The sequence below is a fragment of the Cnephaeus nilssonii genome (genome assembly GCF_951640355.1).
Source record: "Cnephaeus nilssonii genome assembly, chromosome: 13".
Classification (NCBI taxonomy): Eukaryota; Metazoa; Chordata; class Mammalia; order Chiroptera; family Vespertilionidae; genus Cnephaeus; species Cnephaeus nilssonii.
This window is the reverse complement of record NC_137084.1, coordinates 59,769,627-59,783,918: the sequence shown is the minus strand read 5'-3', so window position 1 is coordinate 59,783,918 and position 14,292 is coordinate 59,769,627. Positions and strand designations below refer to the sequence as shown.

The 14,292-nt window shown below is 48.0% G+C and overlaps 1 protein-coding gene across 3 annotated transcripts in view; it reads right to left on the bottom strand.

Moving 5' to 3' along the window:
• Positions 1 to 14,292, bottom strand: part of FAT3 (FAT atypical cadherin 3) — a gene marked incomplete at both ends in the record, with an annotated part of 518,093 nt that overhangs the window by 45,459 nt on the left and 458,342 nt on the right. For all 3 annotated transcript variants that reach the window (XM_079787123.1, XM_079787124.1, XM_079787122.1), the window contains 5 exons: positions 457 to 654; positions 3,483 to 3,626; positions 4,572 to 4,709; positions 5,771 to 5,985; positions 8,505 to 8,894. In XM_079787123.1, the coding sequence (XP_079643249.1) occupies positions 457 to 654; positions 3,483 to 3,626; positions 4,572 to 4,709; positions 5,771 to 5,985; positions 8,505 to 8,894 (1,085 nt within the window). The remainder of the gene's footprint in view (positions 1 to 456; positions 655 to 3,482; positions 3,627 to 4,571; positions 4,710 to 5,770; positions 5,986 to 8,504; positions 8,895 to 14,292) is intronic.

Sequence of the window (14,292 nt, the reverse complement as noted above, 5' to 3'; positions counted from 1 at the left end):
ACCAAGCAGAGGTCTCTTCAAAATCAGAGGCCATCATTGGGCTCCATCCTGTTAGGACCAAGACTGGCCGCTTCCCCAAGTGGGGTGACACGGCAAACACTACTCAGTACAAAGCAGCAAGCCTCGACTCTGGGGGTCAATTAGAACCCCAGGAGTTTTCGGAATGCAGATTTAGGCCCTGTGCCTGCTGCCCGGCACACTCTCCAGGCATGTCCCTGCTGAACCACGACGCTTCCCTTCCTTCCTGTTCAATTTCACACACCCAGGCCGCTTTTATTGGTGTGAAATTGAATTTGAGATTAAAAGGGGAACATGCCTGCATGGTAATGAATTATGTTGACGTGCTCCACAAAGAAAACCACCCGATGGGCCTGGGAGAGAGGCCGTCGGCCGGGTGTGGACAGGGGTGGGGGTGCGGGGGGGCAGGGGCGGGGTCGGGGGGGGGGGGAGGCGCACCTGGACCCGCAGCAGGTATTCCGGAGACTCCGTGTGCCGGAAGACCACGGCTGACCGCAGCGTCCCATGCGGGTCCAACACGAACTCCTCCTCTTCGTTTCCCGACAAAATAGAGAACGAGAAGGGAGGCCCGTTGTGAAAGGAGTCTCTGTCTGTCACCACCAGCTGCAAAATGCTGGTGCCTACTGGCTTATTTTCCTGAATAAGAGAGTACATAAAAAAAAAGGAGATAAAATTACACCTCTCTTCACATTTTAAGAAGCCCCGTTATTACTGCCTGAGAGTGCTGTGCTAGGAGACAGGGCTTTAGAGGAAGGGATTCCCTGGGATAGTATCTGGTCTTCTGAAAATACGCTGGTGTCCGAAAGCGTCGGGCTTCAGTCCTCGGCTGCCTCCTACAGCTGCCTCATGAGACAATGGGCTGCAGGTGAGAACACAGGACTTCACCTTGGACGGGTCTATAGGTTCCAAAGATGTACTGCTCCACCTTGCCCTTGGCTAGGCTGGGGATGTACTGAGTTCGTGCACAGCTCTGGAAATACACGGTGCTCACTGGCCTTTGTGATCACATCGAAACTCCTCTCAGACCAAGAAAACATCAACCTCTTGGGATGTGACAGAATCATGTCACAACATGAATATGCTGAGGCCCAACACCGTGACACAATGTCACAACATTGGACTTTGGGGCTGGGGGTGGGAAGGACATCCTGGCAACTTCCCAGGAAATATACAAAAGCTTATGCCAGATGGAAAATGGGCTTCACACCCGACACCTCAGAATTCAAGTTTTGCCATGTTTCTTGAGGAAAGAGAAGGGGGGGTGGGTGGGTGGAATATTTCTCAACTTCATCAAAATATTTGGAAGCCCCGGAGTTACTATGCGGCGGGCATTACTTTGCGGAACCTCTCTGCCTTTTCCCCAAAAATAGAAACACAAAGGATCTTTGCCATCCTTTCTTGGCTCAAAGGCTAGCCTCGCTTTGAAAAGGCCACGTTAAATTCCTCTGTAGCTCAGGCACTGGTTCCCCTGCCCCACTCTGTTTAGACTCTGGCATTACCACGGTGAGGGCCTGAAGTCAGCCTCATTAGTTCAGGCCTCGGGTGATATCGATTTGGGGTTACAGGAGCTTGGGTCGCAGAGATGAAGACAAGGATACGCAGCAGTTTGGAGGGGAGTCATGCACGGGGCTGGTGCACTCATTTTATGTGCTGAATTAGTCTTATAAAAACCAGGTGCTGGAATAAGAAAACTACCCTGGGTTGTAAAAAGGGAGAAACACCTTTTGTAGGAGAACAAGAGAAGGACCTCAGAGATCTCTTACTTTGCCCCTTGCCTCAAGTGGCCTTTTGGTCATCAGGATCGAGACACGGTCTCCGTCTGGAACCAGTCGTGGAAGCGCCTCTGCCCAGCGTGGATTTCGTGTTCCACACTGACAGCATACGCAGCACCACACAAAACAGAAGACTTATCGACCTGTTTGCTCAGTCTACCAAGGCCATTTCCTCCGTAAGAGAGACCGGGAGAGAGAGGGAGAGAGAGAGAGAGACCCCCCGGGTCGCCATCGGAGAAAGAAGGGTGAAATATAACACAGGCCCCTCGCTGCAGATATGAGGCAGGGTCACTGCTCACGTCGGAGGTTCTCGGTTCTTTCACTGCCGACTTCCTGTTGTGCATGCGAAACGGTCTGTCAAGCTGATGGATGCGTGTCATAAAACTGAATGGTGAGTAGGCAAAGCCCGTTTTGTTTAGGGGCGAGCACACAGCGGCGGGAGAGGCAGAGAGAGCCCAGGGGCGCCAGTCTCAGAGAAGAGCAGTCCGAGAGGAGGAGGACTGGAGGAAGGTGCAGACCCTGTGGGAAGCTCCGTGGGAGCAGGAGAGAGACAAGAATGCACAGCTGCTGGAAAAAGCATCAGAGAGGAGAGGAAAACCCAAAGACCAGCAGGTGAAGGGATCCGGTTTCTCTGACAAAGCGGTGGGGGATGAAGCAGCAAGCTGCTGGCTGTATGCCTGCCTCTTGCCCGATTCCTAGCTCAGTGGTGCAGGAGAACAGGCTATGGATAGCCAGACGCAAAGTCTTGAATGTTATTCCAAAAGGGCCCCTCAAGATCTGGCTCACTCTCATCTTACCTTCCACCCACAAAGCCCTGGGCCCCGTGGGGGGTGATTCTGAGGCCAAACTGGATCAAGCAGAAGCTGATTCTCTAGACTATCTGGGGTCCCCCCCCCAAGACATGTATATCAGTCTGGTCTCTGCTAAGTCCTCCACACCGACTGTACTCCCAGACTGGATTTCCTGAGCCTCCCGAGGTTGGTTTCCAGCTTCTAGAAACACGGGGAAGTGGAGGTAGCTCGGGGCCCAGCACTGCGCTAATTAAATATCTTTTGAATAAGAGAAAAACAGATGGGAAAGAGAGTCATTCTGATTGTAGAATGCCAGAAGATACTCCATCTAATTTTAAAGAGCTAGTGGATTTGAAGTGCTAAACAAATTGCTTATGGAAGAGTGGTTTTGGTGAGTAGCGGCTCTATGGCTCTGTCCTGATGCCTAGTCTCCCTGACTGATGACCCAGTTAGTATCAACCTCCCTCCCCCGCCAGGATAGTACAAAGTGGCTTAAAGGCAGCCTCCGTGGTAAGAAAACAGTTTTTGCCAAAGACAGATCTGAGTTCTAATCCTGACTCTACCACTTCGCTGCATGATCTTGGGTGGGCTACTTAACTCCTCAGATCCTTAGCTCCTTCCCTGTAAAGTGGGGGCTGAGCCACCATCACACTTCACGGGGTTGGGGTGGGGACAGACGGTGTGTGGAAAGTCCCTGACACTTGAAAGAACCCCACGGGTGGTTGCACTGATCAACGTTTGTGAATCAGTTGCAGTAGAAAATGCAGACTCTTTTGATACCAGCCCTGTGACTGGGTCCGTTGATGTTAGGTAAAACATGGTAATACACCATGCCGAGCAACAGCAGAGAAAGGACGCTGAGTGTGTCTAGACAAGGGCCCGACAGGCCCGGTTCACGCACCTGAATCACAGCGGTACAGTTAGCAGGTGTGAAGACCGGGCTGTTGTCGTTCACGTCAGAGATGTCGATGTTGACGGTGGCAGTTGATGACATCACAGGAATGCCGCTGTCCGCCGCCTGGACAAGCAGGGAGTACCCGGACACCTGTCGGAGCACAGAGCGGACAGTGAGGAAGCGCCGCGTCGCCTTCCTTCGGCACAGACTCAGAGGCGCCGCAGGCTCTGCTCGGCTCTGATGAAGTTCAGCCATCTTCTCTTTGATTCTAAACCAGGGGTTCTCAACCTTGGCACCACTGGGGCCAGGTAACTGTTTGTTGTTGGGGGCGGACCTGTGCTTGTACAATGTCTAAGCAGCATCTCTGGTCTCAACCTACCAGAAGGCAGTATCACCTCCTGCCAATTTGTGACAACTGGAAATTGACAGCCTCCAAACATATGGTGGTGGTGGGGGGACCATATGTTCCCAGGGTGGGGGGCAAAACCATCCCTGGTTAGCATCGCAGTTCTTGGCCTCTGTTCAGACAGGACCGTTGTCAATACTGGTCTATCTTATCGGTTTTGATACTTCGTGAGTTAGGGGTCTATATCAGCCAGTGAGGACGTTCTGCTTGTTAGCATCACTGCTAGAGCACCTTTTTCCCATACTTAATTTCTCCTTGAGGATAGTATTTTTTGGCCAAAAAAGATAATGTTTAGAAACTTAGTTCAACCTTGGACAAAGGAATTTTCTGCATCATTCTTTTTGACCTAGATTCCTTCAGGGGATCCTTCTGCACCACAGGATCCCAGTGCTCAAGATGCTTTTCTGTCTCCTTGCTGGAGGAAGGACCAACTTCAAACCATCCAGGAAGATACACGTTTGCTTTTCCTTAAAACGTTCGTAAGAAACCGCCAGCATCTATTGGCAGAAAAGTCTTTCAAAGTTCTAACGCAAATACACAGTGCTGCATTGTAGCCCCTCCCTTTTCACTCTCAGCATTTAGAACAGAGAATCTTCCTACTGATACTCACTGAGCCAGTGCCTGATTCCAGTGAAGGGATGGGTGCGGATGGGAGTGGGTGGGAGGGGACCTGACTTAAACTAGCTTACCCGTTCCCGGTCCAATTTCTTCTTAACCTTCACAAGTCCCAAGACAGGATCCACAGCAAATTCATTGTCCCGATCGCCACTCACAATGGAAAAAGCAATCTGTCCATTGGGCTGGCTATCTGCATCTTCTGCGATTAGCTTGATGGGACACAAGCAAACCAAAGGAAAGGCATGACACAAAAGGCTTATTCTTAGGGTTCCAGGTCTGCACAAATGGGCCCAGCTCTGGCGGCTTTCGTAGGCGCTACGATCAGCAGCGACAGAGCATAACCCCAGGAAGAGATGATGGGGTTGGCTCAAGAAGGAAGCCACTATTGCTGGAGCTGCCATTTTATTTCTGTTAGTTTTCACTTGCCTACAGCCTGCTGCTAGTTAGGCCTGATTTTCCTCAGGCCCTGAGCTAGTAAGGATAGAGCCAGAGCTAACTGTTAGGGATACTCTTATGATTCTTTTCCAATTCTCAACCTATGCATTTTCATGTTATGGAAGCCAAAAAAAACTCCCTCTCCCACCTGGCCGACATACTCCCCACTGTCTGCTGCTCATGTTGGTGTTGCTGGGACTTATATGTGGGACCTGCCCAACCTAGGGATGATGAGCATGGTAAGGATGGGATTCATTGTTTCCAAAAATGTAATGTGTAAGTCCAAGAGAGCCTGTGTTCTTGCAACACATGATTTGTTCTTACTGGTATTAGGAAAAAAAAACCATTCTGGAAAGAACTCCTCTAAGAGTGGCCTATTCATCTTAAACTTGCTCCAATTTCTCTCTCTCTGTCTGTCTCTCTCTGTCTCTGTCTCTCTGTCTCTCTCTCTCTCTCTCTGTAAGGGGTTGGGAGGAATTTTATTCTCTCCTTAGCTACCTAATAACTTATCATCTAAGGTCACAAGCTAGCAGGAGCCATTATTATTATTACAACTTCATTCCATGGTGTGTCTTATTTTCTCAAAAAATACACATTCCTGGGAGGACAGTGATTACCAGTCACTTGCACCTTCATATAAATGCATTATTCAAACCCTTTCTAATAGACACACTGGAGAAGGAACAGTTGAAAGACTGGTGCCTCACTAGGGTTCTTGGGGTTAAAAGGACACTGAAAGGAAAGTGTGGAGAGAATCCAAGACAGACTTGGCTCACTTTTTCACTCTCTTGAGGATTATTAGCCCCAGACATCTGGACCTCCCACTGGCACCTACCAAAATGACAGAGTCCCCAACCAAGGCATCTTCACTTATGACAGCGCTGTAGACATCTTGGCTGAACTTGGGAGGATTGTCATTCACATCGGTGAGGTTGATGTTGACGGTGGCCACGGCGCTGAGAGCTGGGGTACCCCCATCTTTAGCTTCCACCACCAGGTAAAACTTTTTGCATAATTCATAGTCCAGGGCTTCAGAGACTAAAATGCCCCCTTTGAAGAGAAACGGGGAGCTTTAGACTTGATTGGGAAAAAAACAGTAGTAAGCAGTTCCATAATCATGGAAATATTTATAACATCATCTCCAGCCAAGAATATTAGCTATCCAGGAATTTGTTTATTGAATGCTCTTCTGAAAGCACCCAGAGTCTGATGAATGCTTTCAGTTAAAACAGGGAGACCCATCAGACACATCGCTGAAGGCGTCAAGTCTCTGCATGTTTCTGTAATAGTTCCTTTCTCAAGCAGCCGGAAAGCCTCTGGCATTAGTCATCCTCTTGCAACTAGGCAGTAGGGACAAGAACCACACCCCTGATAAGTGTCTCCCAGTGACTCCTCCAGTGGACCCAGGCTGACCGAGAATGAGCCGAGATGTGTGGGTGTGAGTGTATGACCCCATCCCTCGTCAGCAAGTAAATACTTCCAGAAAGCTGAAATCTCATCAAAGATAGCTCCAATGTTCCCGGCCTTCAGCTTTCTGTGCTTATCGAAAACTAGGATGGCACAAAGAGGGCAAGGATCTCAGAAATGCCAAGGGATCGTGACACAGTGGGAAGGGAAACACCTGGGGATCAGTGGCCAAATAGTAAGTGTGAGCTCAGGGTCCACAACTACAGGACGGAGATCATGCCGGTGTCACAGATACATTTAAATGAAGCAAATAGAACAGGCGAAGGCAGCTTGCTGGGTGCCTCCCGTGGGAGAAGTTCCATGAGAGCTCTTTCCCTCCCATCCTAGCCCTTTCTGGTGAGGCAACCCAATCCTGCCTTCCTTCTGCCATTGGTTCCTGGTCATTGTACTACCTGCAGAGCAGCAATCAAGGGCATTGACCCTTTTCCCACCTGAAAAGCAAGCAGCAGGACCAAGGTGAGTATGTCACATCCGACTTCTCTAGGAGCGAAGGCTGCCCTTCACTTAAGGCGAGAGACAGAAGTCATACCAATTACAGGAGCCTTTTTCTCTCCATAATTAAGTTTTCTTAGCAGTTATCACCCTTAGCACTCCATGTCTCGTTATCCAGCGCCAAATGTAAACAGTACTTAACCATTTCCCCATGGTGTCCATATACAATATCATAATTAGACCAGCTAAGACTAACACATATTTAAATGAGGAAAAGCCCCATACCTTTTAATTTGAAGTAATGACCTTAATAAACAGAGTTACTGCTGGGAGAAGCCGCTAATGTAATTCTTCCGTCAATATTTGCACCTCCCTATACTTAAGGTCAGGGACTCTATCTCCTTCATTTTTTGCACCCTCCTTAGCATAGCAGTGTAATTTAGATGTTAAGCAGGTATTCCAAAGTCAGGAAGATCTGAGTTCGAATCCTGGATCCTCTACTTACAGTAGACCCTGGGAAAATTATTTAACCTCTCTGAAGCTCTGTTTTTCCTTATATGGAAAACGTGAGAAATAACTAATGATGTAATAGGAATTTGGTGCATCTGCTTTGTTAGTGAGTGTTGCTAATTATGCTAATTATGCTAGCTTCTAGTTTATATTTATTGGACTATCCAAATGGACTTCCTTTGCTAACTTGCTCAACAAGTGCACAGTCCTTGAGCAATGAGGGATTTATGTCCAGTGGCCGGGAAGTGTGAGACTCACCTTTCTTATTTGCAAAATGGGACTACTTTGAAAATATTAACACAAACACTGTATGAAAATACAAGGATGAATATGTTTACTCTACAAAAAACATCTAAGCTTATATTGTAAATTACCACCTTTATTTGCCCAAATTACCCCTAATAGTTTTAACTCTCTGATGCAAAAGCCCTGGGGGTTTCTCTTGTTTCTTCCTGGGCACCTTTTCCCTAGATCAGCGGTCGCCAACCAGTGGTCCCTGGAGCACTGGTGGTTCATGAGGTCCGAAAGGTTGGCGACCGCTGCCCTAGATGATGCCATATCTTCCCCAGGGTTTCAAAAGCGTGTGGTGAGAAATGACAGTGTTGTGAACAGGATTCAGATACGGTCCCAGTTCCAGCTGCCTGGGGTGCGGGTGGGAGGAACTGCAGGTCACTTATCAATGTCTGCCTTGGCAGGTGACCAGAGAGTGGCAGCCTGAGTGTGGATGGTGGTGAGTAGACGCTAATCTCCAGGAGCACTTCCAAAACTCATGATCCAAGTTAGAGAACCAAGAAACAAACAGCCAAGAGAGAGAAATAAACAAAACCTGAGCTTGCTGTGCAAAGAATACTTCCTCTCCCCAGCTAGGAAGCACATCACTGCTCCCAACCTTCCTGCGGGAAATCCTGGAGACAGCCTGGGGGTCAAGTATCTGCCGAGAGAGCCCGCAGCAGGGGCTTCCAACTGAGGAGGGCATCCTTAGGAGCAGGGTGCCAGAGGGCACTCTGGGATGGGCCAGCAGGCCCTGCTATGAGAAGTCTTATTTCTGCTGCCAGGGAAGTGGCAGGAGAAAGAGCCCACCAAGAAAAGTGGTTCAGGGGTCGGAGTGGAAGCGGGACAGAAAGAAGCCTTGAATTCTAAATAGGCTGCTGTTTACCCACCTGTCCTTGGGTCGATCCTAAATTTCCCTTGTTCATTCCCGGACCGAATGAGATACGTAATCTCAGCATTTGTGCCGATGTCTTTGCTGGTGGCGAAAACGGTAAGGACTTGGGTGCCAGGGGAGGTGTCTTCAGGCACGGTCACCAGGTAGTCCCTCCTTTCAAACACAGGGGGGTTGTCGTTGATGTCCAGGACGGTGATGGTGACGGTGGCGAGGGAGGACAGGGCCCGCCCAGGGCTCTGGTCGGTGGCCTGCACGCTGATGTTGTAGGAGGGCTGCTGCTCTCGGTCCAGCGGCTGCTCCAGGATGACGATGCCGGACGACGCGTCAATGGAGAAGAACCCACCGGCCGAGTCGGCCAGGGAGTACACGACCTTCCTATTGATGCCTGCGGGAGACGCAAGAGCGTGAGTGCAAGGAAATGCAGCCTGATGCTGGGCTCGAGAATACTGTGGCTGTGCTGACTCTGAAGGACCACGCAAAGAAAAACAGCAACTATAGACTAGAAACCCACAGATTTGCTCCTATAAAGATGTCAACTTCAGTTTGTAAATATCTATGTAAGTAAATTAAATAGTAAAGAAATAAATACTGGCAACAAATATCAGAAATAGTTGGATAGTCCTCATATATTGAAGGAAAATACCTAAGATGCCAATAAATACATGTGTGAAAAGATGTGCCACAGAAAGAGAAGTGATTAATTAATCAATTAATTAATCACTTCAACAAATGTTTTCCTAGAGCCTATCAGGCACTGTTTATATATTATCTAGTGCCACAGAAATAGAAATACAAAATTAATGAATTAATCACTTCAATAAATGTTTACCTAGAATCTACCAGGCACTCTTTATTCTAGATGTCAGCGATTCCAGAAATGGGCAAAAGCCAGACATTTGCTGTGGAAATTTTTACATCCCAGTGGGAGTAAATAAGAGATTGACAACAAAGAATAAAAATAAATGGCATGTTTGGGAGTAAAAAGGGAGAAAAATAAAGCCATAAGGGGGCATAGGAGTGCTGGGGGGAGAGAGTATTTGGGAGATGGAGGGAAGGGTGGTAATTTTAAACATGGTGGCCAGGGAAGGCCTTGACATTTGAATAAAAAGCCCCTAGGAGAGGAGGGAGTGAGCAGTGCGGCTGGCTGCAGAAGAACACTCCAGGCACAGGAACAGGCAGTGTGCAGGTCCTGAGGCGGAAGCCCATCCGGGTGTTGGAGCACCGGGGAGAAGACAGTGCGACTGGAGCCAAGAAGAGAGAAATGAAGATGAGATCAGGGAGCAGATACTGTGGGTGGGGTGGTCAGGTGGGAAGCCATTGGAGGGCTGGGGGAGTCATGTGATGTGACTTAGATTTTAACAGGATCACTCATGACTGAAGAGCAGTTAAGAGAGGAAGCAGGGAGACCAGCTGGAGGCTCCCACAGGAATACAGGTGTGTGCTATGGCAGCCTGAACAAGGTGGTGGTGAAAGGGATGAGAAGTGAGAAGGGGTCTCGTTCCAGATCTACTGTTGTAATTACCTAGTTATTCATAACAGGAAAGGAAGAAAGGGAAGGCCAGACACTATAAGCATGTTCCCAGCATTATAAACTGTTGAACAAAAATAGATCGAGGCAAAGAAACACCGAACAGACTGTCAAACTACAGCGGGAAGGTAGGGGAGGGTTGGGGGGCGGGGGTGAGAGATCAACCGAAGGACTTGTATGCATGCATATAAGCACAACCAACAGATGCAAGACACTGGGGTGGGGGGTGAGAGCAAGTGCCAGGGGGTAGGGGAGGCCGGGGGGAGGTCAATGGGGGAAAAAAAGGAGACATATGTACTACTATTTGTAATACCTGAAACAATAAAATTAAATTTAAAAAAAAGAGAAACAAAAAACAACAACAACATACACACACAAAAAAAGACACTAGGGGAAGGATCCAATAAAGGGAAGATAGACACATACCCAGTAAAGGAGGGGTGACATAGGGAAGGTACTTTCCTGTCAATCCTGGGGACAGAGATGATTGGTCAAAATGGGCGTGGCCACTGTAAGGGTGTGAACATTTGGGAATACATATTCCCCTAAACAAAGGAATTCATTCGATTGTTGCGCTGGACTCTTGGCTTGGGGGGCTCTTTTGCTCCCACTCTCTTGCATTGGCCCCTGTGGCCCTCAGCCATGAGGACCCCCACATAATGGACTAATGGGCTGCAGCGGGAAACACAAGCTAAGCTGGCCCGATGCAATAATTGGACTATACAGAAGTGGAAAGGAAACTCAGGACACTGGCTCTGATTTTAGTCCTGCCGAAACCCCAGCTACATTTCTTCTATGACTAAACTAAGGGAAATGGGACTTTGGAAACTCAGGGGTGTGATTCCACAGAAATAAAGCTTTCTACTATATAGCATTCTCCTGCGGGGCCCCTGGAAATGCTTATTCCAGCGGTACCCCAAGAAGCCCACACCCATAAGCAACAGGGGAAGAGGAGGCACCCTCCTCTCCCTTAACAGTGAGATATGACTGTTTTCTGATTGTGGCGCTGGCAAGCTATGGGATGTGGGAGAAAAAGAAGATTCCAGGATGACTCTTAGGTTTTGGCCTGAGCAAGTGAAATGAGGGAGTTACCATCAAAAGGGATGGAGAGGATGAAAGAGGACGAGAATTTGGATGGATCCGGAACCGCATTTTGGACAAATGAAATTTGGGATAGGCATTTCATATTTAAGTAGAGATTGAAGTAGGAAGTTAGTGCAGGGGGCTGGAGATAGACAGGTTCAAGCTGGAGCTATAAGTCGGAGGGTCCTCAGCATTCAGATGGCCCACTGAGCCAGGAGAATGGATGAGGTCATAAGGGAATGTAAAAGAAACCTAATGGCCAGTGAGCCCGGCGCACCCCATCGAAGAAGGGGGGAGATCTAGTCAGAGGGTGACCTCCAGCTCTATGATTTAAAGAAATGCACTTAGTTGCCAAAATACAATTTTATCTTCATACTAGAGGCCTGATGCACGAAATTCGTGCAAGGGTAGGCCTTCCTTGCCCCGGCTGCGGGCACTGGCTTCCCTCTGGCACCCAGGACCCAGGCTTCCCTCCAGCCAGGGCTTCGTCTGGAAGGATGTCCAGAATGATGTCCTGAATGACGTCCAGTCTAATTAGCATATTACCCTTTTATTATTATAGATATACGAAAGCTGAAACATATCAACCAGGAAATATCCATCAACAACCAGCAAGTTAGTGACTGATGATTGGATTGACTTCTGGTTCTGAAAACTGGTTTAACTGTTTTCATCTGAGGATCTCCGCACTGCAAAAAGGTTTATAAACCTCAAATTCACCAGTCGTTAAGATTTATAAGAATAAAATTTTAAAAGCTGTGTAGGCTGAAAAAGCACCACTTTGTTCCTAAGTGCTCTTAATGAGGACAGCCAGCAGTCATGACTTCCGTTATGACAACGTCTGAAAGTGTCTTTTGTGAATCAGGGACCTGCAGGATAGAAGCACTTAGAGGGCCTAAGCCTGTGCTGTTTTCTATGGTAACACCTCACCACGGGGACAGACATTTGGCAGTAACTCCTCCACTGTACAATTTCCCTTAAGCCAAAATTCCCAGCAAACCAATAAAATAATATATCTAGAGGGGATGACATAAATTGCATTATGTGGCTTTAACCAAAAGGTCAACGCTAAGAGCTTGTTCTTGGTTCCATTCCAGAGAGTCCATTTTTTCTAAAGTTTCATCATTTACTTTAATTTATTTCTCACAACAACCACCATATAATATATAAACACCAATCTCTGATTTTATTGGTGGTGAGATTTGAAAAAGAAAAAAAGAGGCTTTCCTCTTTTCCTCTTCTCTTGCTGCCTCTAGAAATCAGGCCCCAGAGCAGAGGTTTTCGGGATGGTTTTGGGCTATTTTTACAGTGTCTGGAAGATTTACTTTTTCAGCATAAATTCCTAGGGATGTGGAGGTGAGCAAGCTTGCACCTGAAAAAAAAACCACTGCCTGGATGTCAGAGCAGATCGTCTGCCCCAGAAGCTGCCTTGACTAGTTGGATGGTCACAGGACACCCCTCAAAGTCTCAAGAATGAATTTATGGAAACATATGAGCAATGGACATACATGCATCCCATAGTTTTCAGGTTTTTAAATCACACACATTCCCTGTGGATTTGACTTTCACCCCCAACTCATGGAAGACCATGTTTTCCCAACAATAAAATGGGGCAGGGGATTCACGCCGGGGCTTTCCTCTGAGCATTTGCTGACAACTCTAAAGCGCACTCCACTGATGCATAAACCAAGGCGGATGGATTTGCCTGGCGCCACCAGCATTTTTAGGGTAAGCACCAGGGCCAAAGTCCCCTTTTCCCAATGCTCCCTGCTCAATCCCTTTAAGGATGTAAGTTCTGCTCTTGCACACACTTCCTCTTCAGGCCTGGAGATCATTTAGGAAGCAGGTCCTTTTGGATTCCCTGTGCTGGGAGCAGCTGAGTTGGGAGAGACAGGGGCTGGATTTGCACGGTGCCGCTCCCTGTGGCAGCAAGGCCTGAAGGGAAGGTGCTCTTTTAAATGGCTGCCTGGGTCCCCTTCACTGGGACAGATAGCTGAAATCTCAAACATAGCTCCCATGTTCCCGGTCTTCAGCTTTCTCGTCCAGCCCCATTCAGAGGCACCGGACTCTGCTCAGACCCCCGAGCAGGAGATGCTGTGTTCTCCCGCGTCTGCTCAGCGGGCCAGCCCTGATGCTGGGGCACTGTGCTTACAAGGCTGACATTAATCAGCCACACAAAGACCATGGCTCCCCGCCGGGCAGATCCTGTGCATTTAAACTCGATGACAGGATTTTTCTGCTTTACCACGCAGAAAAACCATCCCCTCCCCCCAAGCTGCTGACCTAAACTCCCCCCACCTCCCCATACGTTTTGCTTTTGACAGTATCTTGGGCATTCACACCAGGAGGAACTGGGAGATTTATTGGTTACCTCTCCTGTCTGTTACCAATCAGACCGATATGGAAGCAAGACCACAAAAGGTGGGAGGAGTGGTGGCGGGGGGGGCGGGGGGGGGGCGGGGATCCCAAACCAATGAACCCGCGTAATGGCATCACTTAGGATTTGGTGGCTCCCAAGGAAAGAGCAGGATATATATTTTTGAAACATATTAACTCCAATTGAGACACAATTGCGATGGCTTTTAATGATTTCTAGAAATAAAGTCAGACGTGTAAATGCCAATTTGGAGGCTGTACTTTCGGTGTGGCACTTTCTGGGCTGTGTTTCCAGGCAATGGGGTGCTGTCATTGTTAAATGAATGCAGGTCATGTCACTAAAGCAGAAACTTCCTACCCAAGGGCGTTTGATAAATGCCATCCTTCAAATCACCATCCCTTTGCTACATACCCAGCAGAAAAGATGAACCCGAGCAGAAGACTCGCTTGCTAATTGGTCCAATGCTCTTACCACATGTCACGATGTGTTACATGGAGGTATAACATTAATCCATCATTTTGTGTCTGTGTTTTTAAGTATGTAATTCTGTTCTCCAATTTGGGCCTAATTTAATGAGGACGGAGCTACTTAGCTTCTTAAAATGCTGAAATGCCAGGCTACCAAGAGAAGTATGACTTTCATTGCAAGTGAAGTTTCTGCACGTTAGCTGTGGCAAATGGAGCAGGCCTTCAGAGGATTAACATCAAGTAAAAGGAGAATGATTAAAATCCCTATTTGCTCAAAGGAAGTAATAGGTAGTGGCATTCTGTAGAGTGAGGCTGGAGGACAAAAATA